General features: G+C 37.2%; 1 protein-coding gene across 8 annotated transcripts in view; it reads left to right on the top strand.

The window, feature by feature from the left end:
* Positions 1–27203, top strand: part of abi3bpa (ABI family, member 3 (NESH) binding protein a) — a 45706-nt gene extending 18503 nt beyond the window's left edge. For 2 of the 8 annotated variants that reach the window (XM_066706247.1, XM_066706248.1), the window contains 17 exons: positions 2707–2940; positions 3591–3668; positions 4551–4745; positions 5828–6022; positions 7254–7313; positions 10069–10155; positions 16614–16706; positions 17556–17627; positions 18006–18125; positions 18481–18570; positions 18743–18955; positions 20523–20628; positions 22682–22761; positions 24192–24221; positions 25027–25185; positions 25447–25569; positions 25851–27203. In XM_066706247.1, the coding sequence (XP_066562344.1) occupies positions 2707–2940; positions 3591–3668; positions 4551–4745; positions 5828–6022; positions 7254–7313; positions 10069–10155; positions 16614–16706; positions 17556–17627; positions 18006–18125; positions 18481–18570; positions 18743–18955; positions 20523–20628; positions 22682–22761; positions 24192–24221; positions 25027–25185; positions 25447–25569; positions 25851–25966 (2051 nt within the window). In that variant the 3' untranslated portion in view covers positions 25967–27203. The remainder of the gene's footprint in view (positions 1–2706; positions 2941–3590; positions 3669–4550; positions 4746–5827; positions 6023–7253; positions 7314–10068; positions 10156–16613; positions 16707–17555; positions 17628–18005; positions 18126–18480; positions 18571–18742; positions 18956–20522; positions 20629–22681; positions 22762–24191; positions 24222–25026; positions 25186–25446; positions 25570–25850) is intronic. The other 6 variants (XM_066706249.1, XM_066706250.1, XM_066706251.1 and 3 more) reach the window with 6 other exon arrangements.
* Positions 27204–27949: the final 746 nt, after the last annotated feature.

Here is a 27949-nt window from a genome sequence, read left to right as displayed (position 1 = left end):
AGATATAATATGACCTCCTGGATTATATAAACAGAATTTAGCAGCATATTAACAGAAGAGACTCCTCTTGCAGCCTTGAGACCAGTGGATTATGGTTCACCTTCCTTCTCACAAAACAATGACATGCATAAGCATTTATGCAACTCCTTAAAAAAATACTTTGCAATTAGGATCCTATCTTCTAAATTATGTACAGTTAATGTTATTAATTAATAGTAATTAAACATGCTTGAAACTGTTTTCTTCATTGTATGATGTTGATTGTATGTTTCCACCCTACATATCTGTGAATTTTTATTCTTTCTTTTCTTTGTTTCAATTGTCTTTGTTTTTCCAAGCCGATCTCACATATCATGTATTCTTTCACTTCCTTTCTTAATTATTTTTTCTCTTTTCATATAAAAGCTTTCTTAAGGTGCTTTCAGAAGGCAAATTAACTAAATCATCTTTGCAAATATTGTTCATTCCCAGACTGCATGTGCAGTGTATGATGTGGAATTGCATGCTGGGAGGCCATAACCTTTTTGTAACATTTAAGGAAAGATTGTGCTGATGATGTATGACATATATGTGTATATACACTCACCTAAAGGATTATTAGGAACACCTGTTCAATTTCTCATTAATGCAATTATCTAACCAACCAACCATGGCAGTTGCTTCAATGCATTTAGGGGTGTGGTCCTGGTCAAGACAATCTCCTGAACTCCAAACTGAATGTCTGAATGGGAAAGAAAGGTGATTTAAGCAATTTTGAGCGTGGCATGGTTGTTGGTGCCAGACGGGCCGGTCTGAGTATTTCACAATCTGCTCAGTTACTGGGATTTTCACGCACAACCATTTCTAGGGTTTACAAAGAATGGTGTGAAAAGGGAAAAACATCCAGTATGCGGCAGTCCTGTGGGCGAAAATGCCTTGTTGATGCTAGAGGTCAGAGGAGAATGGGCCGACTGATTCAAGCTGATAGAAGAGCAACTTTGACTGAAATAACCACTCGTTACAACCGAGGTATGCAGCAAAGCATTTGTGAAGCCACAACACGTACATCCCTTGAGGCGGATGGGCTACAACAGCAGAAGACCCCACCGGGTACCACTCATCTCCACTACAAATAGGAAAAAGAGGCTACAATTTGCACAAGCTCACCAAAATTGGACAGTTGAAGACTGGAAAAATGTTGCCTGGTCTGATGAGTCTCGATTTCTGTTGAGACATTCAGATGGTAGAGTCAGAATTTGGCGTAAACAGAATGAGAACATGGATCCATCATGCCTTGTTACCACTGTGCAGGCTGGTGGTGGTGGTGTAATGGTGTGGGGGATGTTTTCTTGGCACACTTTAGGCCCCTTAGTGCCAATTGGGCATCGTTTAAATGCCACGGCCTACCTGAGCATTGTTTCTGACCATGTCCATCTGATGGCTACTTCCAGCAGGATAATGCACCATGTCACAAAGGTCGAATCATTTCAAATTGGTTTCTTGAACATGACAATGATTTCACTGTACTAAACTGGCCCCCACAGTCACCAGATCTCAACCCAATAGAGCATCTTTGGGATGTGGTGGAACGGGAGCTTCGTGTCCTGGATGTGCATCCCACAAATCTCCATCAACTGTAAGATGCTATCCTATCAATATGGGCCAACATTTCTAAAGAATGCTTTCAGCACCTTGTTGAATCAATGCCACGTAGAATTAAGGCAGTTCTGAAGGCGAAAGGGGGTCAAACACAGTATTAGTATGGTGTTCCTAATAATCCTTTAGGTGAGTGTATGTGACATGGAAAAAACAAGCTGTAGATCAAAAAAGTGGAAACGTGTTTGGAAGGTGTTCAGGTGTTCATCCAGCATTGGATCGATTTGATATATATATATATATATATATATATATATATATATATATATATATATATATATATATATATATATATATATGTCTTAATTATGCCCTCTAAAAATGACTAGACAGATGAGCACTTTATCAGCATTTTAGAATGTGAAGATTATATGTAGAGTTACATGTTTCATATGCAGTTTATTCATCTGCCTTTTGTTTATTTATGTATGTGTTGAAATTCCATTTGAGATGAACCCATCAAATGAACTTCACAAATATTTGGAATCTGGAAGAGCTGAGGTGCTTTTTAAAATAAATCTTCTAATACGTATTAGTAAATCATGAAGTATTGCCTAATAATGCATTTTTAGAACTGATCTGCCTGGAATTTAAATGTGAAAATTCAATGAAGTCTTGTATAAATAACCAACAGTGAAGCCAAAGGATAATCATGGAATTAATTAACCAGGGCCTTAAAGCTGCTTGATTTCTTGGTGTGTTAAATGACGTTAAAGTACGAGTTGAAAGAAGTTCCCAGTATGTTCTAGAAATACTTTGTGCTGAAATTTGTAAGATTTTCATTATATCCATTAAATTCTTCTCTGACAATTTTGCTTTTGGATTATAAAATGCTTCTAAAACATCTGATAGATGTACCAATGTTCTGGTTGGTTGGTCCACTCATTTATAGAAAATTATAATCAAAACACATATTTTCTAGGCCTGTAAAACATTGAATATTTACCTATTGCATCCAACATATACAATTAAGTGTCTGCAGTAATATGGCCTATTTAATGTAAATTTCCTCTTTAAACAATTATTGATACCATTAAAGGTTACTCTTGTTACATTTCTTTTTTCATCCAGGTATAACAAATGAGTTTAGAAAGTTGTCCCCATCCAGTGATGTGTCAAACTACACCTCCCATCAACTGCCCACCACTACCCCCTCTACTACTTCTACTACTACTACTACTACTACTACTACTACTACTACTACAACAGAAACCTCAGTTGTTTTACCCTCTCTAAATGGTGAAAAACGTCAGGGACAAGGTCAACCCAGGCCTAATGAACCCAAAAAGCAACAGATCCCCTCGGGTAATACTTTCACCTTGTTAATCTTTAGAGCCAATGAAAAGCTAAAGCACTAATTATCTTTAGTCAATTTTGATCTTCGATTTAAGGGATAGACCACATCAAAACTTCAACCTACCCTTGAATCATAAATCTATACCCTGTTGTGGTTTTATGTATTTGATGGAAGCCACTTTATCCTATGTGTAAATCAAAATCAGGTACAATGTTGTCATCTGAGATTCGCAGATGGATCAGCGTTTTGATTTGGGCTGACTCTTACACATGTTTTCATGTAGTCCTCGTACGTACCTTTTATATAGAGCAGCCTTTTTGGGAAAGGTCTCTGTTAAAAAAATATTGGCTTTATAATTGGCGATTGGCAGTCGGGTCTTAATCCAGGCCCTAGGTAGGTATTAGAGAGATGAATTGTCATTGAAACTAGGTTTTCCTTTTATCAATATTTTAATAAGTAATTCCTGTAGTTTAGAGTTAAGTTCTGTTTTACTTTGTAACAATCAATACCTGAATGACAAAATACCATAATTTATCTTTTGTGGATTAGTAATGCAGACAAATATAATAGATTTTTCGATATCGTTTCTCTGCCATCTAGTCTGTTTCCTTGAAGCCCATGCCAGCTCAGATATGTAAAGATGTTTTCTCTTCTACAGCAATTGGTGAAATACCACTTCAAGGACAGTATCTGCCAAAACCATCCATTACAACTCAAAGACCAAGTATTAATTGGGGTAATGGCTATTATGTTGTTTTGTTTAGTTGCAATCACATTTTTTGTTATTCACACTTCAGGTCATGCTCATTTAGCTTCACTGCTTCCCAGCTGGTGTGACTGCTGACTTTTTTCATGCATTTTACTTCTAGTATTCATAGCTTTCCATTTTGCCTCCACGCAGATTGCATTCCCCCTGGACCAATTCTGCACTCCTCTGCAACACAAAGCCACAAATGTGCAATGAATTGCATATTTTATGTTGATAAATATGCATGTTCTGAATGCTTCATCATCCCTTGCAACAGTCATCTGTTTAACTTCAATATTTTCTTTTGCTACAGTGTGGAATGTTGTGTTTTATGCTTTTGATTATGTCACATGCTATAGTTGAACCATGAAAGTGCATCATTTCCAGTCATCAAGATCTTCAATTCTCCAGTTCTTATCAGTAACAATAAAAAAGTCTGCTTAAGATGTGAAATCATAACATAATTAATATACAGTAATTACATAACTACAGTTTTTCACATTAGTACAATCTAAAAGAGTGAATTTTTGTGTCAGTTTGTTGCATTTGGAATGTCTGTGTCATCTTTGAACTTTTCTGTTCTCTCAATTGGGACATAAAATCATGCCTCAAGCCCAGTTGAAGCAGATATTTTCTTACCAGTATGCTGCTTAAGAGATCTGGGCAGCAGAGATTCACTGACTAATTATTCATTGGATGACAATGTTGGTAACCTTGCAAGTTGTTTTTCCCCTTACAGATTATCTTCAAAGATATATTATTAAACTGAAGATTTTCTTTTTAACAATTTAGGGCTGTAGGAGGAGGTTCCTTCAGCAGAAGGTATTCTCAAACACTCTAATCAAAATCTGATTTATTTTCTTTGTCCAGGTAAACAAACCTACACAGGGAACATTTCAAAGCCGCGGGGAGATACCTTGCACACCTCACCCAGTGTCCTGCCAATCAGAAAAATAATTCCTCCTGTCAGACCTGTTCCTTTAAACACATCTCATGGCTCGAGATCTCCAGGACATGTTCTTCTAAGGCCAACTAACACTTCTCAGACAACAGTGACCCATGGGGGTAATGGAACCTATCTTTCTCTTTTTCTCTGGTTTAATTTATATTGATTTCCTGCTCTTTGAGTCCTTTTTATGGTCTGCATGCCAGTGAAATGCTTTGGTTAAAGGATTCCTTCTACACACACACTGCCAAGTCTTTTGACACTGGCTTTCCCTGTTGCTGAATTTCTGTAGAACCTCCAAATGCAGTTATCTCTGGGCAATGATGTAATGTTAGAGGCTTGGAGGCCGGACCCCAGTCCACCAACAGCGGTAGTGTGGATCCTTCAGCATGTGCCGAGCATTGGAATCTCGGGGCCTGCTGACTTTCTAGACTTTGTGTCACACTACTGGTGCACGTGCTTTCAATGTCTTCTGCATTTTCAAACAGTCCCGGCTCTAGCAGGCACCCCCAAGAAAGGTTTTTGGCCCCCCAAGCTAATACGCCTGAAATGCAGTCAGAGCTTTTTCAACATAAAATGTGCATGTTCTGAATGCTTCATCATCCCTTGAAACAGTCATCTGTTTAACTTCAATATTTTCTTTTGCTACAGTGTGGAATGTTGTGTTTTATGCTTTTGATTATGTCACATGCTATAGTTGAACCATGAAAGTGCATCATTTCCAGTCATCAAGATCTTCAATTCTCCAGTTCTTATCAGTAACAATAAAAAAAGTCTGCTTAAGATGTGAAATCATAACATAATTAATATACAGTAATTACATAACTACAGTTTTTCACATTAGTACAATGTAAAAGAGTGACTTTTAGTGTCAGTTTGTTGCATTTGGAATGTCTGTGTCATCTTTGAACTTTTCTGTTCTCTCAATTGGGATGTAAAATCATGCCTCAACTCCAATTAAAGCAGATATTTTCTTACCAGTATGCTGCTTAAGAGTTCTGGGCAGCAGAGATTCACTGACTAATTCTTCAATTAATGACAAACCTTGCAAGTTGTTTTTCCCTTACAGATAAGCTTCAAAGATGTATCGTCAAACTGCAGATTTTCTTTTTAACAATTTAGGGCTGTAGGAGGGGGTTCCTTTAGCAGAAGGTATTCTCAAACACTCTAATAAAAATCTGATTTTATTTTCTTTGTCCAGGTCAACAAACCTACACGAGAAACATTTCAAAGCCTCGGGGAGATACCTTGCACACCTCACCCAGTGTCCTGCCAATCAGAAAAATAATTCCTCCTGTCAGACCTGTTCCTTTAAACACATCTCATGGCTCGAGATCTCCAGGACATGTTCTTCTAAGGCCAACTAACACTTCTCAGACAACAGTGACCCATGGGGGTAATGGAACCTATCTTTCTCTTTTTCTCTGGTTTAATTTATATTGATTTCCTGCTCTTTAAAGTCCTTTTTATGGTCTGCATGCCAGTGAAATGCTTTGGTTAAAGGATTCCTTCAACACACACACTGCCAAGTCTTTTGACACTGGCTTTCCCTGTTGCTGAATTTCTGTAGAACCTCCAAATGCAGTTATCTCTGGGCAATGATGTAATGTTAGAGGCTTGGAGGCCGGACCCCAGTCCACCAACAGCGGTAGTGTGGATCCTTCAGCATGTGCCGAGCATTCGATGTGCTCTCACTGGAATCTCAGGGCCTGCTGAAGTTCTAGACTTTGTGTCACACTACTGGTGCACGTGCTTTCAATGGCTTCTGTATTTTTAAACAGGCCCAGATAGGTTGTTGGCCCACCTAAGCTAATACACCCCACTAATCTAAACTTTTTCCTACATTCCTAAATTCACCCATGTAGCTGTAGTCTACATAGATTTGTATTATTATGTTTATGTACAGAGCATTGTGAATGCATTTATGCAGCCGCAATTGCCTACAATTCATGTGTGTTAACACCTTCAGAAACATAATAAACATCTACACATCATAAACATCTGTAGTAATGTTATGTCCCCACTATAAGTCTCAATGCCCCCCACCCCCACACACAGTTATGAAAAGCTGGAGCTGGGTTGTTTTAAGTCTTTCCCTGAACTTCATTGGTTTTAGGTTAACTATTTAAAAATATGAATGCAACCAATTTTCCTCTCTAATATTACCATAAAGTAACAAAAATAACTAAACTTAAAGGCAAAACGATTAATAATCTTATCATACAGGTGGAGCGTGCAGCAACTTTAAACTGAAGCTTCAAAATTAATAAATTAAACTGAAACTAGACTTGTTTCCTAAACTTGTAAGATATGCTCTGGCATTTTTTCAGAAATGTTATGATGCCCAGTGAAGCTTTTGAAGACTTAACTGTGGTAAAGGCATTCACTTAGGGTTAATTTGTTATGCCCCACTAAGATTAATTTTACAGAGAATGGCTTTGTTTTGTGGAAATTAGAAGTGAATGTTTCTAGGTCTGATTCATAGTTTAAAGTTTGTAGATCTGAAATATTTGTTTCTGATGTTTCATTGATTTTCTTTGTTTACCACTCTAGGTTAAGTTATCACTATTTTAAATGTGTTATATAGCCTCTAAAACTGCCAGTTGTTTTTTCTTTTCTGCCCATAGTAAATGGAGAAAAACATAAGGGACTCTTGCAACCGAAGCACTGGCAAAGAACAAAAATGGGTAAATGGATTATTACTTTCACATTAACCTGCTGTACAAAACTCATTTCCATTTTAGCACCAGCTCCAGCTGACCTTAATCACACGCCTGTGTTGCATTTCATTCGTGTTTGTGTGTGTGTGTGTGTGTGTGTGTGTGTCAGTCTGTGTCTTGTGTCAGTAGAGGTTTCTGTATGTGGGCTTTGCACATCACATGCTGTTGCAGGGTTAACAAAAACATGTCTTGAAGATGCCCTCAAAGCCTGCTGGCTCAATGCAAGCTGATCACAATATCTGAAGTGACACCAACAGCAACCAACCTTTAATAATGGTAACAGTCCGAAAGAGGTTAAATAATACAGTCACAAGATACATTATTCTGCAGACTTGAAAATTGCTTTACAGAGATGAATAAAGATGATTGGGAAAGAGTTTGATAGTGGACTCATCACAGTAGACTTTAGTTACACAAGAAAATACTTTGAGCATAGGGTAATAGTGTGCATGGATGTTTGCTGCATGTTAGAGTTTAATGATGTCCTCCACATTAAAGCATGTAATGTGAAAGCCACAGCCTTTCAGGTGAGCTGGCTTCGATTCCTATCATTCGTGCTCTCCGTGTATTTGTGGTTTGTCTCAGTCTTGTTTTGTAAAGGGACATTTTACATGGTCATAGTGAATATGTTGCACTGTTTAGTATGACTGTTTGTTTTGTTAGTTAATTTATGTACATATTTATTAATTCAACAAAATTGTTAAAAGTAATGCATATTAGAATAAATAGAAAGCCAAAGAGAACTGCCAAAACCTGCCACAAAACAGTAAACACATTTGTATTTCACAGCGAACAATTTTCACATGGAGAAATCCCTTGCCCTGAGGTTTTGCACTAATAATCGTGTGTGTTTGTAAAATACAGGTGTGAATCGATGCTTTTGGTGTTTATTGCTTTCATGTGCTTGGCTTCAGGATTTACTCTGGCTTGAAACATTTTTTAAAGTTCTAAAGATCTCACAGATGCTATGTTTGTTAGAGTTTATAATCCCTCTCTTAACCACTACCTCACCCTGGGTGGACCAGACAGAAATCTATCAGATGTTGGTTCACAACCTTCATCACAGAAGGGCCACTGTGACGAATCTGGGAATCTTCCAGCCCAGATTACCTCACACCTGGATTTTGTCAAATGCCGTGGAAACCGTAGCAATATCAGACACATGTAGCCTCAAATGTTGTAAAACCTTAAGATTAGTTTGACTGAGAGACTTAGGACCAGTTTCCTTGATGGGAAAATGTTATGCTATTGAACTTAATGCGAGAACTTTTAGTTTCCCTAAGATGGCCTTGAGAAAATGATGCAACGTTAAGTAGGTTAATGGGACAATACCCTACAAATCAGTCTATTCAGTCCATGAATAATAGTGCATAATGAAATAAAAATAAACATATTAAAAAACATTTGTAAAGAAATTATCAGTTTAGTAATTAATGCATATTTTCATGTCAGCACTTCACTGTCATGAGCCAGAAGAACACTTTTGAAAGAATCAAGCTGGTCTACTGAAACTTTTATTAAATTTTTTATTGCCATAGAGGCACATCTGTAACTCCAGATTATGTGCTGTCTGGTGTTTTTTTTTATTCTTCAATATATTCTCAAATGCCACATTTATAGTATGTGACCGTGAAAATCAAAACATCTTGTCCCACATGAAAGTTTACGCTGCTCCATTGCATAACTTTACACTTCTCCAATGATTTTTTTGTACATTATCTGCCATTATCTTGTATTCTCTAGGTTCTCCCTGGTTTATTTTCTTACTCTATGCTTCATTGCACTGGGATATCAGGGGTGTAAAGAGCGTTGTAGCTTGACTGGTTCTCTAAATTCTTCTAGTCACAGAATAGATCTAATTTTTGTAAGCAAAGCACCAGGAAAATTGTTTTAGGTATACATCACATTCAAATTTGTACTTGATTCAAAACAAATAAAAACAAGTTCTATGGATTTTAATTTCTTACTAGTTCATGTAAACTATGTAAAGTGGTCTAAATCTGCCCCTGGTTATTATAATACCATGATTTACCACTGCAAACTTTCATAATAGTTGTATTCCACAGCCAGTGAAACTGTTGGTACTATTATTGTCTATTGTAGAAAAATACAGTGAAAGCAAGGTACCCCATCTGAGAACATAGAATTTTGTATAACGGCCGTAGAGAAACCAACGGTAACAGTGCATGTCTCCCATGGAAATGAACAATGGTAATGCAAAGCTCAAGGTACTTTAATCAAAAGCCTGACAAATGTAGCAGCCTTAATTTCTGTCTACACAAAGATGGCTGCTACTGAAGAATTCCCCTGTATCACACCTCCCTCTGTCAATATTTAGGGAGGGAAAGTAGTTTGAATACCTGAAAGGATGTTGGCAGTTTTCTGTATAGGCGTTAGACTGGGTGGTATGTAAAGAACTAACCAAAATGGTTGTTTCATATGACAGTATATTTCAAAAACTGAAGGGATGACTACGATTGCATTAAACTTTGCCTCATTGCAAGGTTGATCTGTGCTTAATGCACCCCACAGAGTTCTCTGTCCTGTAATAAGGTCAAATTAGTTGAAATGGCCATTAATACAGGTAATGTATTCAACATTAACTGGTCCCAGAAAGCCATTGTAAATAACTTGATGAAAAACAGCCTATAAAAGGAGCTTTCTTTATATTAATAAGTGTTCAGAAAACTACCTCATTTTAACTGACATGCTTTTCCTACAGCTAACAACTCACTGTTGGAGGATATAGAGCCTGAAATTCCTGATCATTCTGAATGGTCAGAACCGACACTGGGTAACAGTCTCTCTGGTAATGGCATGACTGTGCTGAATATTTCTGTTTTGCTCTCCGTGCAAGGTTGGCTCATCACTGTACATCACCACCAGCAGCAGCACTGTCATTAAATTCTGCATGAGTGAGAAAGGCTGATTGTCCCATCAAAGCTACTGAATCACTTCATTTTCAATTCATATACTTGCCCTCATTGTTGTTTTGACCAAAGGCTTCATTTGGGCCTTTGCAAGGTGCTTTCAGCTTGAAAGTACATGTTCTCATGATCTCAGCTTAATGTGAGAAGCTTGTTTTGGCTTGTTTCTTATGTCTAAATTATTGGGCTTCGCATTGTGTGTTTTGTGCAAAATTGTTGACTTTTTTTTACTATAAGAAATGAATAATGTTGTAATGTAATGAACTTGAGGTTTGTTTTTGTTGTTTTACAAGTGTTTTTGTTTTCCTGGGCAGGATCCATTTTCATGGCTGTGTGCTTTCTGCTCACTTGCAAGCATTACAAATACAAAACATATCTAGAGAACAGAGCATACCACAAAGGAGAGGGTGCCAACATTTCAAATTCCCTCATGCAATAAAAAACAGCACAGTTCTCACCCAAAATATTTAGCCAGCAGATGGTTTTTATGTTTATTAATCAGAATATGAAGGAAATTAGTGACAAACAGCTTGTAAGTTCAGTGTTCAAGGAATGTGACAAATTCTCCTTTCAGTTATTTTGCAAAATAGAGAAAAAATAACTTGATCTTTTAAGAGTAGGTTTGAAACCAATTCCTCAACTATTTAATGTATTAAAAAAAAAAACGTGGGGGGACAAACAGGTCATAATACATTGGTTTGTGTGTGTTCTATATCGGTTTGCATGCAGGTTTGTGTGTGTACAATATTGGTTTGAATACACAGTATAATGGTTTGTGTGTGTATTATATTGGTTTGCATGCACAGTATAGTGGTTTGTGTGTGTATTATATTGGTTTGAATGCACACTATAGTGATTTGTGTGTGTACTATATTGGTTTGCATGCACACTATAGTGGTTTGTGTGTACTATATTGGTTTGCATGCACACTATAGTGGTTTGTGTGTACTATATTGGTTTGCATGCACACTATAGTGGTTTATGTGTACTATATTGGTTTGCATGCACACTATAGTGGTTTGTGTGTACTATATTGGTTGTTCATGTGACTCGAAGTGGGTGGGGCAGGACTAGGGATGAAGGGAAATCAAGGCGGAGGCAGCAGTGTGAGCTTTGTCCTCAAGGAGCACATTACTGAGTGACTTTTATATATTGATCACACCATGTCCATGGTTGACACTTATGGGGCACCGTATTTGTCATACATCATTTTGTACACGCTCCATTTTTACCTCCGAAGGTTCGGAACATAATATGTTCGAAGCTTCATTGGTGATAATGTGCATAATTTAACGATGACGTCATCTTAGCTTTGTTTTTTGTTTTTTAACAGACAATTTATATAAACAAATAAAACATCCCGTTGTAGTATAAAATACACTCACCTAAAGGATTATTAGGAACACCATACTAATACTGTGTTTGACCCCCTTTCGCCTTCAGAACTGCCTTAATTCTACGTGGCATTGATTCAACAAGGTGCTGAAAGCATTCTTTAGAAATGTTGGCCCATATTGATAGGATAGCATCTTGCAGTTGATGGAGATTTGTGGGATGCACATCCAGGGCACGAAGCTCCCGTTCCACCACATCCCAAAGATGCTCTATTGGGTTGAGATCTGGTGACTGTGGGGGCCAGTTTAGTACAGTGAACTCATTGTCATGTTCAAGAAACCAATTTGAAATGATTCGACCTTTGTGACATGGTGCATTATCCTGCTGGAAGTAGCCATCAGAGGATGGGTACATGGTGGTCATAAAGGGATGGACATGGTCAGAAACAATGCTCAGGTAGGCCGTGGCATTTAAACGATGCCCAATTGGCACTAAGGGGCCTAAAGTGTGCCAAGAAAACATCCCCCACACCATTACACCACCACCACCAGCCTGCACAGTGGTAACAAGGCATGATGGATCCATGTTCTCATTCTGTTTACGCCAAATTCTGACTCTACCATCTGAATGTCTCAACAGAAATCGAGACTCATCAGACCAGGCAACATTTTTCCAGTCTTCAACTGTCCAATTTTGGTGAGCTTGTGCAAATTGTAGCCTCTTTTTCCTATTTGTAGTGGAGATGAGTGGTACCCGGTGGGGTCTTCTGCTGTTGTAGCCCATCCGCCTCAAGGTTGTACGTGTTGTGGCTTCACAAATGCTTTGCTGCATACCTCGGTTGTAACGAGTGGTTATTTCAGTCAAAGTTGCTCTTCTATCAGCTTGAATCAGTCGGCACATTCTCCTCTGACCTCTAGCATCAACAAGGCATTTTCGCCCACAGGACTGCCGCATACTGGATGTTTTTCCCTTTTCACACCATTCTTTGTAAACCCTAGAAATGGTTGTGCGTGAAAATCCCAGTAACTGAGCAGATTGTGAAATACTCAGACCGGCCCGTCTGGCACAACAACCATGCCACGCTCAAAATTGCTTAAATCACCTTTCTTTCCCATTCAGACATTCAGTTTGGAGTTCAGGAGATTGTCTTGACCAGGACCACACCCCTAAATGCATTGAAGCAACTGCCATGTGATTGGTTGGTTAGATAATTGCATTAATGAGAAATTGAACAGGTGTTCCTAATAATCCTTTAGGTGAGTGTAAGTAATCTAGAACAGTATTCATAGTTGTATTTATTTTTATTGATTGTGCTTGCATGAAACGTTAACCTTCCTAAGCACCTTACTTATAATAAACTGCGCAGTGACGTATGCATGTTAACATTAATTTGTATGTTATTCAATACAGAAAAAGTTTCAGAAATAGCGAATTGTGTAACCCTTTGAATATACCCCAGTGTTCAGTAACATTAAAAAACTATACTGAAAGTAGAAAATACTAACGACACTGGAATTATATTTTTCTTTATATTATTATTAATAATAATACAATTAATAATGGGTCGATTGCAAAGAATTTTGCAGAGTTAATACGGAGCTGCATAATAACACGGGCTCATTTCCAGTGCGCTGCTTTCAGTTCTACTCAATCGACGCATTGAGCCTAATTAATAATGCATCATAATTTAAACTTAGTTAAATGATGGCGGAGATTGCATGTTCCTCCATGATATACCAATTTCAGTTGCACAGATTGTATTAAGCTTTCTGGGGGTCTGTGTGCATTTAGCAGACAATTCTAAACGATGTTTTTTGAAACATGTTTGTTTTACGTTTCAATTATGTAGCACAACACTTTGCTGTAAAGATGAAATAACTCAGAGTGGTCCACAGGCATGCTGACAAATATATGTATCAATGTAATCGTATATTTTCAAAATGCATAATGCTCCATTGCCAGCTAATACAACAGTGGCAATTGAGGGGCTTTTTTATGACGGTTTCGAACTTAGTTATATCCAACAACTCTTATTTAAGTAATGGGCAGTTTGCAAATCAAATGTTTTAATGTAGACAGGCTATGTGGGACATCTGAAGTGTGGATTAGTATTAAAGGCTTGCAGGGTTTTTCAAGCAGTAGACCCAACGCATCATAGCGGGTGCAGTATTTATCATTACTGCAGTACACGCCTATCACAGGACAGATCAGGACATCCTCACTCCTCAGAGTCAGCTGTCAAGCATCACTTAGTTTTGCGATCAGCCCTCAGTCTTCACTCATATTTGATATCACCCATCGGGTGTCACTTATCATGCTTATTTTATGTCAGTTCACATGCATCACTCCAATTTAATATCAGGTGTCACTCGAATTTTGTGTCAGGTATGAGGAGTCACTCAAAATCAGTGTCGGGTATCAGAGTGTGTTTTTTCTGGGACTTAATAGCCAATCAAATTTACTTTGCTCTGATTTAATTGGTTACAGGGAAGTCAATCATTTGTATTATTTTTTATTCACTCCGAGCTGATTATATGGTGGATATTTTAGTTATAATACAAATATGTTTGGTAATACTACATTTAAAATATTAACATATGTTTTATGTTATTATTATTATTATTATTATTATTATTATTATTATTATTATTATTATTATTAATTTAGACTACATTCTGTATATTTGACAGGTGTTTCAATGGACAATTTGGACCATATTTTTCAAATGGTGGTAAAATGTTCATAAAAGCTAATATGTTTACTCTTATACTCGTATACAATGGAAAAATGAATTAAATGTTGATAATTGCATTAAAAGCTTTATATTCTGTATTCCTTAAGTAATATTGTCACAGGAGACTTCCTAATTAGGCAACTCATTAGTACTCACACAGTACTAACAGCCTGGAAAATGCCTCTTTTCCACTGTCTTCTTCTTTCATGCATCTTGGCTTGATTGACATTCTCTGTAACCAATGAAATAAGCGTAAATACGGTTCAGCCATTTGATTGGCTATTAAATTAAGTCCCAGATAAAACACACTCTGATACCCGACACTGATTTTGAGTGACTCCTGATCCTTTAACAAAATTCGAGTGACACCTGATATTAAATTGGAGTGATGCATGTGAACTGACATAAAATAAGCATGATAAGTGACACCCGATGGGTGATTTCAAATATGAGTGATGACTGAGGGCTGATCGCAAAACTAAGTGATGCTTGACAGCTGACTCTGAGGAGTGAGGATGTCCTGATATGGACACCATACTACGGGACTAAACATACATTCATACTTAAAAAGTAATCTGTAATGTCTTGATCAGATGACATGGTTAAATCATTCAGTAATGTGTTGCTTGAGGACAAAGCTCACACTGCTGCTTCCGCCTTAATTTCCCTTCATCCCTAGTCCTGCCCCACCCACTTGAGTCACATGAACAATCAATATAGTACACACACAAACCACTATAGTGTGCATTAAAACCAATATAGTACACACACAAACCACTATACTGTGCAAATCGATCTAGTACACACACAAACCAATATAGTGTGCATGTGAAGTTGTGAACCAATATAGTATGCATGCAATCCAATGTATTATGGCCTGTTTGGCCCCCCATAGTTAGACAGATAATGGCTTGTCAGTGTTACTCTTGAGTGTTTTTGCTGACATTGACTCAAGGATTACTGGGAGTGATGATCCAAATCTACAAATTATATATATATTTTAAAAGTAAGATAATGTAAAACTAGAATTTGTTACCAATTTAGAGTTCTCTGTCCTTTAACTTTAATTTTGGAAACATAATACAAATCATGTATTTTTAAAATTAGTGTTTAAACATTTTTTATGATATAACATATTTGTTACATCAGTCCAGAATCAAACACATTTTTACACAGTGGGTTTTGTTTCCAAAGTACAATTTCTGGAACAGTAACAATACCTTGATTGTGATGTATTTGGCCTTGAGGTAATACAAACTAATTGGGAACAGGTTTCTATATACATTTAGGAATGCAATGTATACATTTTATAGAATTAAGTCTGACATAAAATTAGTTGCATTCAAGTCCTCTCTCATGGTTTCCTTTCCTAGTGTTTCTTTTGGGATTGTTGTGGCAACTTTCTGCTGCTTTTCATTTTAAGCTTTTAAGTAGCCTCTGTTCATTGTTAAGTGTGTGATATTTTCATCCTTTGATATACTGTGTAATGCACAAATTCAAATCTAATCTTTTCTTCAGGGACTTCTCAGAAAGGCACCATTGTTCCTCTTACCAAGATATTTTACGTTGCAGATGAAGACTGTGCCAGAATGGCTGTCACACAGCTGGAGTTAGAACAGGACCTTTGATATAAGTTCTACGCACAGCTCTCGCATTGCAAAAGCTGAATGAAAATTCATTGCTAACAGCCTGTATAATTTGTGCTTTCCCCGTCTTGTCTTTTTAATAATGCTATTCAGGCAATGCAATATGTGTACTTCACTGTTATTATTAACAGGATCTGCAGGACATTATTTCATTTTAACTGTTTCCTTCTTTCTCCTTTTTTGTTCTGACACTTTAATGCACTTTGTTTAATAACGTCTTCCATTTCAATGTATATGAATCAGTAGTGGATCACCGTGCATAAGATTATTCTGAGGAGAGTTGGAGAGTTATGAATTTGTTCACTAAATCAGATGCTGACAGAGCTCATGTCATAGAGTGTGGGAGCGATGAAAGCTATCGTCACACTGAAAACTGACCTAGACACTTCTGTTCTAGATGAAAGGGCAAGATGAGCTGATTAATACATACTTGCTCCATATTGGGGGAACATTGATTTGTGATCTTTTTTTTTTCTTTCTCCTTTAATAAGGTTTTATTTGTTTTTTAGAACTGTGATACCCCAGAATTCAGACACAACTTTGATTCTAATGTCTTGGTTCTGTACTGCGATAAAAACAATCTGAAGATTTAAAGATCTTTCTGTTCTCTTATTTCACACATTAGGGCACCGGCCTTCAAATACTGGCAGTGGCACTCCCAACTCTTTTAGTAATGGTTCCACTAAACCTGACACTCCAGTAAAACCTCAACAACCAGGTATATAGCTAGGGAGACATGCTGATGGGTATCTCTGGAACTTGGAGTTGTCTAAAAGATGCACTGTGCAAACTGCATGATTTCAGAGGAATTTGCAAAAAAAACTTTTCTGTGACTACAAGTTTGGGCCACCTCATCACTCTGAATGACAAGGGCAATAACTCCATCCATACACAGCGTATCTTTCTACAGATGTCACTGTGGTAGTGGATTACTGCTAGCTCCAAGCTACAGAAATACTTTTCTGTGGTTAATTCAAAGTAAAGCCAACATCTGTTTTTTGGTCAATTAACTGTGTTTATTATTACAGGACAGACCATTTCACATGCACAATTTGATTTTTCCTGCTTTTAAATGTACTGTTAAAGAAAGAGGCACAGCGTTTGGGTCCTTGACCCACAATAACTACTGATGTTATATGTTATATTTATGTTATTATAAGCGATCATGGTCTTTATTCTCCTTTGCAGCTAAACACTTTGTTTTAACACCATTTTGTTTTTATAATTTCGTCCCTGAACCTTATGTATTTGTCGTTAGAAATGCAATCTTATTTTTCTAGCAGTATATAATACGAACAAATCTGACTGCTTATAACAATGGATTTTTTATTATTCTAACTTTAGAGACAAGGTTAGGAACACACACATTTCAGGTGGTATTATGCTTTGCTAAATCTCATCTAGAGGAGCTATTGCTAAAGGCATTTATCACTGTATATCAATGGTATATCAAAGCATTTGGTTTTAACAAAAAAGCCCTTTAGAATGACTTACATTTTAGTATTATAAAAGCTTTCTATGTTAAATGCTATCTCTTTTTAAAGGTTTGTTTTATTCTACTTCTCAGGCTCGATTGCAAAGAGGCCTGTTTCACACAACAGGAAACCAAACACAGTAGATGACAAACACAGCAACAAAGGTAAGGCAGATGTCTTCACTTTCTTCACAATCTGCCAGAATTACCTGGCATTACTGGAATTACCAGTCTGTTTTTTTGTTAGTTTTTTGTCTAGTGACATTTTTGATGGAGACATTTATATAAACCATATATTTGTGATTAAAACTGTGGATGGGGTATGTATTTTGAGGAAACGGTTCTCTTTGAAGCACTATGATACTCACACACTATTGCAAAACATTCTTAAAATGTATAAAGATTCCTCAATTATTATTTTTTTAGCTGCTACAGGAGACATGCTAGAGGCCACAGAGTGGAGGAGGGCCTCAAAGGGGGAAAATATATTGGACAAGCCTTATGAAACAAAAGTCTTATTTTGAAATGCAATTTATTTTACAGACCCAATACGGTCACCTATCAAGGACTCTGTTATGAAGAAACAGTTCCCTCCTGTGACTGCAAAGCCTGCCAAACAAGAGAGGAGACAGACAACAACGACGGCCGCTCCGGTAGTGAATGGTAATTGAGATGTGAATTCTCCAGATTTGTCATGGGACTCCCAGGTAGTGTTGCATGGGCCAGGGCCAATCCTGGGGTCTAAAGGGGGGAAACAGGCCAGGCTCCTTCGCTTAAAAATCCTCTAGCATCCAGAACAGCTAGGGGTCAGCAAAATCTGATGATGAATGAGGAATCCACCTAAATCACATTAGTCTTTCTCACTATCATGTTGTTTCAGCAATGAAATCAAATTCTTTAGTGTTTCAATACACAGAAGTAAGGACCAGGAATGTATTGTGTGGAAATATTCTAAAAATAAATAATAGTAATGATCATCATCATATGAAATTTAATCACTTTTAATTCCTTATTACAGTCAGCAGGTTTGACGTGGGTGACAACTCTTCCATTTTCAGTTCCCATCCTATATCTGAAGTTGATTCATTGGGACAGAAACGCTTCATAGGTATAGTATGCAAATCCCCATTCAGCCTTCCTCCAACCATGTGTGTATTTTATTATTATTATTATTATTTATTTATTAGCAGACACCCATATCCAGGCGACTTACAAATTATAAGCGCAATACAAAGTTTTTACTCATTAATCGTGCTCTTGTTGTTCCTCCTTGCTTCCAGCACCTCATGTGGTGTATAAGGTGGATAAGAAGCCAGACGAGCCTTGCTCCATCACAAACTCCCTCAATTATTTCCCCGATGAGGAAGCCACTGAGCAGAACATCACCGCGCCGCCCAAGTACCCACCTTCCAACCTCACCGTGGTGACCGTGGAGGGCTGCCCTTCCTTCGTCATCCTGGACTGGGAGAAAGTGGACAATGACTCAGCTACAGGTAGGGCCTTCAGTACCACCAGGTCGATTTCTTGTAAGAATGATTTAGGATTTTCACCATTATTCAATATGGAAAGATTCAATGAAAGTTAAAGGTACATTTTTGCCCCAGTTTGAAGTCTTTAACAGGCTGAAATAGGTTTTCCTCTAGTATTTGCCTGTACTTGGCTCCATCCATTTATCCTTCAATCCTAACAAGCTTTCCAATCCCTGCTGAGGAGAAGCATCCCCATAGCACAATGCTGCCACCACCAGGCTGGACTGTAGGGATGGTGTGGACTGGGAGATGTGCTGTGTTAGGTCTGCGCCAAATGTAACGCTTGGCCTTTAGACCAAAAAGTTCCAATTTGGTCTCGTCTGACCACAACATCTTTTGTCACATTTTTTGCAGGATCCCTTAGGTGCTTTGAGATGGTTTATTTTTTAGTAATGATCTCAGTCTTGCCACCCTGCCATACAGACAAGTTTTGTGAAGTGTTCTGGATATTGTTGACTGAAGCACAATTTTCCCATCTCAGCCATTGAACTGCGTAGCTCTTTCAAAGTTGTTGTTGGCCTCACAGTGGCATACCTCACCAGTTTTCTCCTTGCCCAACTGCTCAGTTTGAAGGGACAACCTGATCTAGACAGTGTCTGGTTCATACAATACACCATTAATTTCTTGATGATTGAATTGACTGTGTTCACAAGGATATTCCGAAACTTCAATATTTGTTTGTACCCTTCTCCTGGTCTGCTTTTCAATTACTTTATCCCTGACTTACTTTGAAAGCTCCTTAGTATTCATGGTTGAGTCTTTGCTCGAAATGTATCACCTGACCAAGGAACTTCACAGAGACGGGTGTTTTTATTCTGAAATCATGTGAACCACTAGTATTGCACACAGACAGAGGCCATTCCACTAATGGTGTGACTCATTAAGGTAATTTTGTGCACATGAATTAGTTGAGGCTTACACACAGCAAAGGTGTTGAATACTCTTGCATTTTTATTTTATTTCATATTAATGATCTATTTACGCCTTTCTTTGTAGATTTTACTTTTAATGTGTGGATTAAGTTGTATATATAACACACAAATGCCTACTTCAAAGTGTCATGACTGCAAGTTTTAAAGCAACAAGGTGTGAAAACTGTGTGAGGGTCTGAATACTTTTGTAAGGTACTGTATAATACAATAGAATGCTGATAAATTATCTCAATTTCTAAAACAAATATGAAGTTGTCATTTCAATGAAATCCTATTACTTTGTCTGGGAAATTCAAAGTAGTTTTTTAGTTCTACTAAGTAACAGTGAGGCTTGCATGGACAAAAGAAATGCAATTTAGACAATAGGAGCCCTGAATTCAAACACAAGTTCACGCTTTTACTTTGGACGTCAAATGTGTATGTTATCTACATTTTCTTTTCTTTAATGAAAAATTGGTGAACTTAATTGAGTGGTTTCTGAAAATAAAACTGAACTCTTACAATCATCTGCTTTAGAACGCTAAATGTTTTCTGGCAGTAGTTCATTGACAGTTTCTTCCAGGTGAAATTAAAAAAAATGTTGTTTTCTTCTTGTGTAGAATATGAAATAATCTCTACGACAAAGGGTCCAAAGGGTGAAGAGAAATCCATCGTGGTCACCAACCAGACCCATTCTCCTGTGGAAAACCTGAAACCCAACAGCAGGTACTATGACAGTGAGGAACACAGATTGACCAGAGTGATAGGTCTGCCAGAGAAACTGACTTGAGAGCCTTGAGCCTACTTTCATTAAAAGAAACAACGTCTGTCTTGACATATCTTCAGGTGCATACGGGCAGGTGGGCCCCACTAATAAAATAATCCACCCAAAAACTTAGTTCTTCCTCATAAATGTATCCACATCAACACATCATAAATTACTTTGTAATAAATATTACCCAGTTTCTGTACAATCACTGAATCAAATTAGACAAGTGTCGATATTTCAGAGTTAAAATCACTATTTCAGCTATTCGGTCTCAATCCAGTTATTATGCAATATTGGGACAGAGCCCTGCACCATTTAAATGACTACAGGTACAAGACCAGTTGGTAATGAATCAGCTTGACCCCGACAGACCAGACATTAGCATCAGTCAACAAACAAAGGACAAGGGGAAAACATTTTAAAGAGCATGGTTTGACCAGAAAACGTGACTGAGTGGTTACTCTACACGGAATACAGTATTCTGTTTTCTCTGCATATTGTTCAGGAGCTATATGGACTAACACAGGGGTGAGAGATTTGAAACACTTTTCAGGTTGAGCTTAAAAACCACGAAACACAAGAATAAAATCAAAAGAGGACGCAACCCTCAAGCCACGCCAAATTGTGCTACAGTAGTTGTCCACCCTATTTGCTTCACACATCACACCTGTTTCCCCCACAAAATCGTCATTGCGAAAAATTACCACAGAGGCTCCACGGGTGTTTCTGAGTAGTAACACAGACCGTGCCAAATATGATCTGTAATGTTTCCCATCAGCTGCCCCGAGAAACGAATGAATTTACAGGAGTACGTCAAAGCTGCTTTGATTTTCCATCACGAAAGAAAACATTGTATATTGTAATTTCACAGACCTGTCAGCTTCCCCATTTTGCCAGTGCTTCACAGATTTAAATCTTAACTTCCCATAGGTGTAGTTTAGTAGACTTATAATAGCATATCTTATGAAATGTATTTATTTAAAGATAAAAGCAATGGAGCTACTATGTCTATCCACAGGACACGTGAAGTAGGGACAACCAGAATCAGAGCTTGGTTGCATCCAAGCTTTGTTGTTTTTAAATTAACCAAATCTTAATCCGAACAAGCAGTAACATAATGGCTTCTTATGAAAGTAATTAAATATGTGCTGTTTCTGTACTGTAACATGTCAGAACATTTTTTAAATCTACATAGTAATTACAAAAATAACAGATGTAACTCCCTAATTGAAAGCGATATGAATGTAATTTCTTCATTCATATATAATTGACATTATTCATCATGTAGGGCTACTATTTTAAGTACAGTACTAATAGTTGTTTTGTTTTTTTGCGGCTTGTATGGCTTGCCAATGGCAGCCGTGTTTATTCTTGTTTTCTTTGACACTCCATTTTACATTCCCATTTCATATGGAAACTTTTTTTTTTTCTATTTTAAAAATCCTCATAATAATTTTAATAACCCAAGTCCATTAAACCATAGACTTATATTTATTATACCCTGTGGAATCTGTGGTTTTCAGAGGTTTGTTTTGAGAAGAGTTTGCAGGCTGAGGTCTAGAGAAGAGCCTCCTCACTTTCGCTTTGTTTATGTGACTGAGTAAGGGACAATTTGGCAGTATATTACAGATGCAATATAAACCCGTGTTTCCTATGAACTTAGTCTACTGGCTCAGGGATGATCATAACATCTGATCATCACACAAGGGATAATCATTAAGGGAGTGTCCTAGCTTTCGTTGAAGGCATTGTCTGGGCAATAAAAATATCCAGTGTCAGTGTTTTGGAGAAGGAATTAACACAAATTTGCTTACCATAATATTGAACATGAATGTCCTAATTTTCATGACATGCACTGTATATATAATTAAGTGAATTTAATGAAACTAAATTTATTTGTAATAAACAATAAGCTGCAGTGTTTAAAAATGGGTAGAAATGTAATAATGGGAGAGCTGCAAAAACTGTATAGGTATGTATGTTCATATGTATATATTTTTTCTTTTGTAGTTATGAATTTAGAGTTAAAGCCCTTAATGATCTTGGAGCTGGCCCAGTCAGTGATGCAGTGTCTTTCAGCACTGAATCAGGTAAGGTTTCCAACTCCATCCTGTTAAGGTATAATAACTGTTAGTATGAAACACACTAACATATTGAACATATAGAATGCAATAATGTGTTCCATCAGCACAGGACTGTTGATACAGCACATGCTCTGTATCTTATTATTTGAAGTAACTGTAAAGTAAATCCGTCAAAAGCCTTAGAAGGGGATCTTTGTATGCCCATACCTCCAAATGAAACTGGAGTTAAGCAGGATGTGTTGTGATGGTTAGGGAATAAGAGCTTGTCTGTGGCAACCAGGCTCACAGCGTGTCACTTGTTTTGATTCCATGCTCAGTTCTACTGAGAAACTTAACGAGGGGGCCAACCTCATGCAAAGTAATACACGTTGCAATTTACCAGCAGTGGCTATTAAATTATACTCTCAGTTACTCTCTCGGAGATCTGTATAATTAATTATGTGTTATTCATGTAATGATTTCAGTGTGTCGTTCCATATTCTTAAGCTTGGCTAAAACTGAAGGCCAGATGAATTCTCATCTGGAGAGTTTCACAGCTTTCTGGTCTCTTAGCTTGCATAATATATATGTACGTATATATAGTTTCTGAGTGATTTTATTCACCCCAATTTCAATTTTCCAATTCCAATTTCATCTCCCTACTAAAGCACATGAGCAAAGGAGATTGAAAGCAGATGAGTTTGTTCCAATTCCTCTGTCTAGCCAATTCCTCTTTTCCCCTGGCAAACCCAACATTTAGATGTTGCCAAACTGCTGAACCTTGGGGGACTGAGCTCAGATTCAGTCCATAACACCTGGTCTCACTGTGCTGTGAACCAACTGATCAGGCTTTTCCAGCTCAGTTACCACTGCTACTTTTTAAAGGAACTTTCAGTGAATATTTACTGAAGATGAAATAAGGAATTGATATAGATCACCTTTAAAAGTCACTTGTAATACATCAGCCAGGCAAAACAATGTCTGAGTTTCTTTGGAGTTGTAAAGTGTAGTATCATTGCATGTTATTTTTATGCACCAGATTAACAATCTAACATCTAATTTGTGATTAAAAGTTTTAGAATAGCTATTTAAATAAAATGAAATCTAGATAGCTGCACATTGTGTACTGTTTGTATATAGTTATGCACAATTACTTTTTTATTGTATTTATATTTTTAACTAGTAATAAAACAATCAATAGTCACAGAAAATGTATCTGCAATTAAAATAATTCAGTTCTTGGGACAGAATCCTGCACTTAATTTTGGATGGACCTCGTATGCCCTTGGTAAAGGATTGTTTTCTGTGAAAAGGACACTGAGCTCAATCCGATTAGCTTTTCATTAAAACGCCTTCCTGGAGTTTGTGTCAAATAGATTAACGTTCCTGTTCTTGAATGTAGTGCAGTCTCACCTAATTCCTAATTAAATATTCCTGTCTCACTTTCCACCCTGCAGCGGACCCCCGTGTGAGTGAAAACCTCTCAGGTAAGTCCTTGGTTCGGTGGTCCCAGCTGACACATTTTTCCGTGATGAATTAATGGACAATCTAATAAGAGAACCTGGCAAGCAGATAGTCTGCTGAGGCTAAACACACCGTGAAATGTTCTTTCTGTATGAGTTCACTTCTTCCACACATTGCTGCTCACCTGATAGCTTGCCAGTCCAAATATTTATATAAAGCAATATGAAATGAAAACTTGTTTTTTGACACACAAATGAAACTAAATAAAATCAAATGGTACTGAAACATTTATCTAGTGTAGGTGGCATTTATTTGTAATGTTTACTAAACAGTTTGATTTTAATTGTTTATTTTCTGTTATATTAAGAATCTGATCGAAAAAAAAAAAAAAAATGACGGTCTTCCCAAAGTCTGAACACAATCAGCATGGTACAAAAAGCCCAAGTAAAAGCAGTGTATTTGTTGGCAGTTCTGACAAAAGCATTAAGCAGACTCCAGTGATAAAGAAATAACATAAGACCTACATTCATATGATGATGATGGTGGAGGTATTTCACCATATGTTCTGCATATTTTCCCCTTTTCATCACTTAAGTAAAGGTAATAAATGTTTGTGATCCATGACCATAAACATGTATGTGATTTGCATGCGAGTTATGTATACAACAATTCTATCAGTTTCCCCAGTACACATCTGTAAGAGTATATAGGATTACCAGTATAATGTTTGTACAAATCCCAATAATTCTGACCTGTACTGTACATCAGTAATCAAAGGATGAAACGACTGCTGCATTCACCTCAGATAAAACTATTTGTTTCATATAGGAAAAGATGCGATCTGGACACAGTTCCCATTCAAGTCTGACTCCTATTCCGAGTGCAATGGAAAGCAATACGTGAAGAGAACTTGGTATCGGAAGTTTGTGGGCGTCCAGCTGTGCAACTCCTTGAGATATAAAATTTATCTGAGTGACTCCCTCACAGGTCAGCACTACCCCCGTGTTGCCTGAAAATCAGAATGTCAGAAAACTTTACGTATTTAATAAATGTAGCGGTAAAAGCAAGTACTTATTTGTTTATACCTTTATTGGACTGTTTTCTTTTCCATCTAAATGTATTATTTAAAGGCCAGTCCTTGTGGCTGCAGATTTGATATTGAAAAGCTGGAATAGGTTAGATTTGAGTAGATTATATGAATTTGCTATATTGATCGTGTTTCTCCATCCATTTCTTATCTGTTTCTAGGGAAGTATTATAACATCGGCGATCAGACGGGTTATGGGGAAGACCACTGCCAGTTTGTAGACTCCTTTTTAGATGGTCGTACGGGACTCGTGCTCAGGGGTGACCAACAACCCCTTAGAGAAGGTAAGTGAGCTCAGCAAACGGCAGGAGACCTTCTGACAGTTGCACCTTTACGCCTGTAATCCTCAGGAAGAGACCCTCGGGATCCTTTAGGAAATTTTCTAATTAGATTTCTCCCAAAGGTCCATTTCAATTAACCATTCACATCACCTTAGAACCTTCCATCTGACATTCTTTAATAATATTAATAATTATTATACATACTATATAAGGTAAGCAGAAGTTGGTGCTATAGATATAGTTACATAGATACAGCTAACTTTCCTCCTTTGCTTCATTGTCAGGTTTTTATCGATCTGTCCGCCAGGAACCGGTTCACTTTGGGCAAATAGGAGGCAACTCTCATATTAACTACGTGCCCTGGTATGAGTGTGGGACGACAATACCCGGAAAGTGGTAGAATCAACGAACTGGGGGGGGGGTCTAGTGACAAGTGTAGGATAAGGGGCAATGGGTATAATTGGTGGCGGTAAGGAGGTGAAGGGATCAGGGGTGGATTATCTTTTATTATAACTGCATCCCTGCCATGTAAACCTCAGCCTTTCTCATGTATAAAATGTGTATAAGATCTTATGCATCGAGAACTTTATTGAGTGTATTTGTAATATGTAATACTTAAATCGCTACATCGTTATTTATCAAACGTGACAGGAAAAACAAAAAAAACGTGATCAAAAAAAGGCACATCAGAGGAATCGTGAAATGCATAAGTAAATAGAATAAAATATTGGGAAGCTGGCTCCCTGAAACTATTTTGATAACTTGTATATTATTATTTATCAAAATGTTGTATTAAATGTTCCTTCTGGTGGTTTATCAGCAGTTTAGGGAATGGACTACGGTACAGTGCTTCAGTAGAACAGTTAATGTGTCTCATATTGACATGGATAGAGATCCCAGTAAGTGTTGCACACTATAAATGCATTTCTTACAACACATACCTACAGCAGAGTCGTAAAGATGGTCAAATTCACACATGGGCATGTCACGACACGCTCCCCTGAGACATGGGCACAGAAAAAGCACAGTGATGTACAATTCTGTCCATTTGGTAACTGTGGTGCTTAATGAAAAATTGCATTTAACCAAGTAATAATGGATTGATGATCATTATAGCAGACACTCAGTACTGGCGCATCAGTTGCATCTCCCATCCAGTATCAGAAGCCTTGTACCTACTTAAGTTTCTTCTTGCATCAGTGCCATTCAAGTTGGTGGCTGTAGCCCGAAGGATGTTACAATTGCAATTTGCACAATATAAATGTATTTATATGTATATGGAGAGTAAGAAGCCTTATGAACAAAATCATGGAACAAACTATCCCTTAAACCTTGTGAACCACCTATCACTACAAGTGTACATTCTCCCATTTTTCACAAACTCTTTCAAAAACCAGAGCGTGGTATTTATATAGTCTAAATAAGAGGGGGGGGTTACTGCATTTTATATTGATTAATGAAATGGAGACAGGATTACTTAATTGTCTGGGTTCTATGTTTTGTACAGAAACCAAAGCTCACAAGTGGTGGCTGCGGTCATTTTTGTTTTTTATGGAAAATGTTTATAATTGTATTTTTTTGACCTGTATGATTATTACAATCTGTATTTTCAATAATAAAAAAAAATATTTACTTTTTTTAAGTTTCTTGTTCTTCTTTCATCCAATACAATGGAAAAATTTACAGCAACTACATGGGTCTCGTTTTGCGTTTGTTGCAAAACAACGCTGACGTGCTTCTGGTCCCGAGTTTGTTTGATCATCCATCTGACCTTCAGCCACAAAATATTAAATGATTTGAAACAAATCATTAAGAAAATGTGGTCATTTACAAGCATAACAGGATAAATAATAAAGAGCTTAAGTATTTTAACTTCTTTGGCTGGCTCTTCTCTTGCATTCCAGTTTAGCATTAATGAGACTACTGATCTGGCAAGCATATAGACATTGTAAACACGGACGGAAGGGATCACTTCCCTCTCATGATCAAAGAGGACAGTGGATGCAGTGCTAGCAAAACCCATTCGTTGTTGTTTTTAAATAAAGCAAAATTAAATTGACAGTTTTAGAGGTATGTCATAACCTCTGCATTTTCCACAAATTAAACTGATATTTTTGACAATGAAAAACAAATAATTTATTCCCTCAATTGGTAGACCATGACAAAGTCAACATCAAATTGAAGTATCAGACATATCGGTTTGTATTTATTACACTGTTTTTCTTAACCTCCATCGTTGGAGAGCACCTATTTTTCCACTGAAGTGTTACAATCTTGTTTTCCCAGGAAGCTCTTGTAATGTAACAGTGTTATTTATAGGAATAGGTACATGGATTACATTTACAGTTGGTACTTCTTTCAATTCCAAGTTGCCAGAGAGATC

The sequence above is a fragment of the Amia ocellicauda genome, chromosome 6 (genome assembly GCF_036373705.1).
Source record: "Amia ocellicauda isolate fAmiCal2 chromosome 6, fAmiCal2.hap1, whole genome shotgun sequence".
NCBI classification, from domain to species: domain Eukaryota; kingdom Metazoa; phylum Chordata; class Actinopteri; order Amiiformes; family Amiidae; genus Amia; species Amia ocellicauda.
The sequence above is the reverse complement of the archived record's forward strand: the minus strand, read 5'-3'. Positions and strand labels throughout refer to the sequence as shown.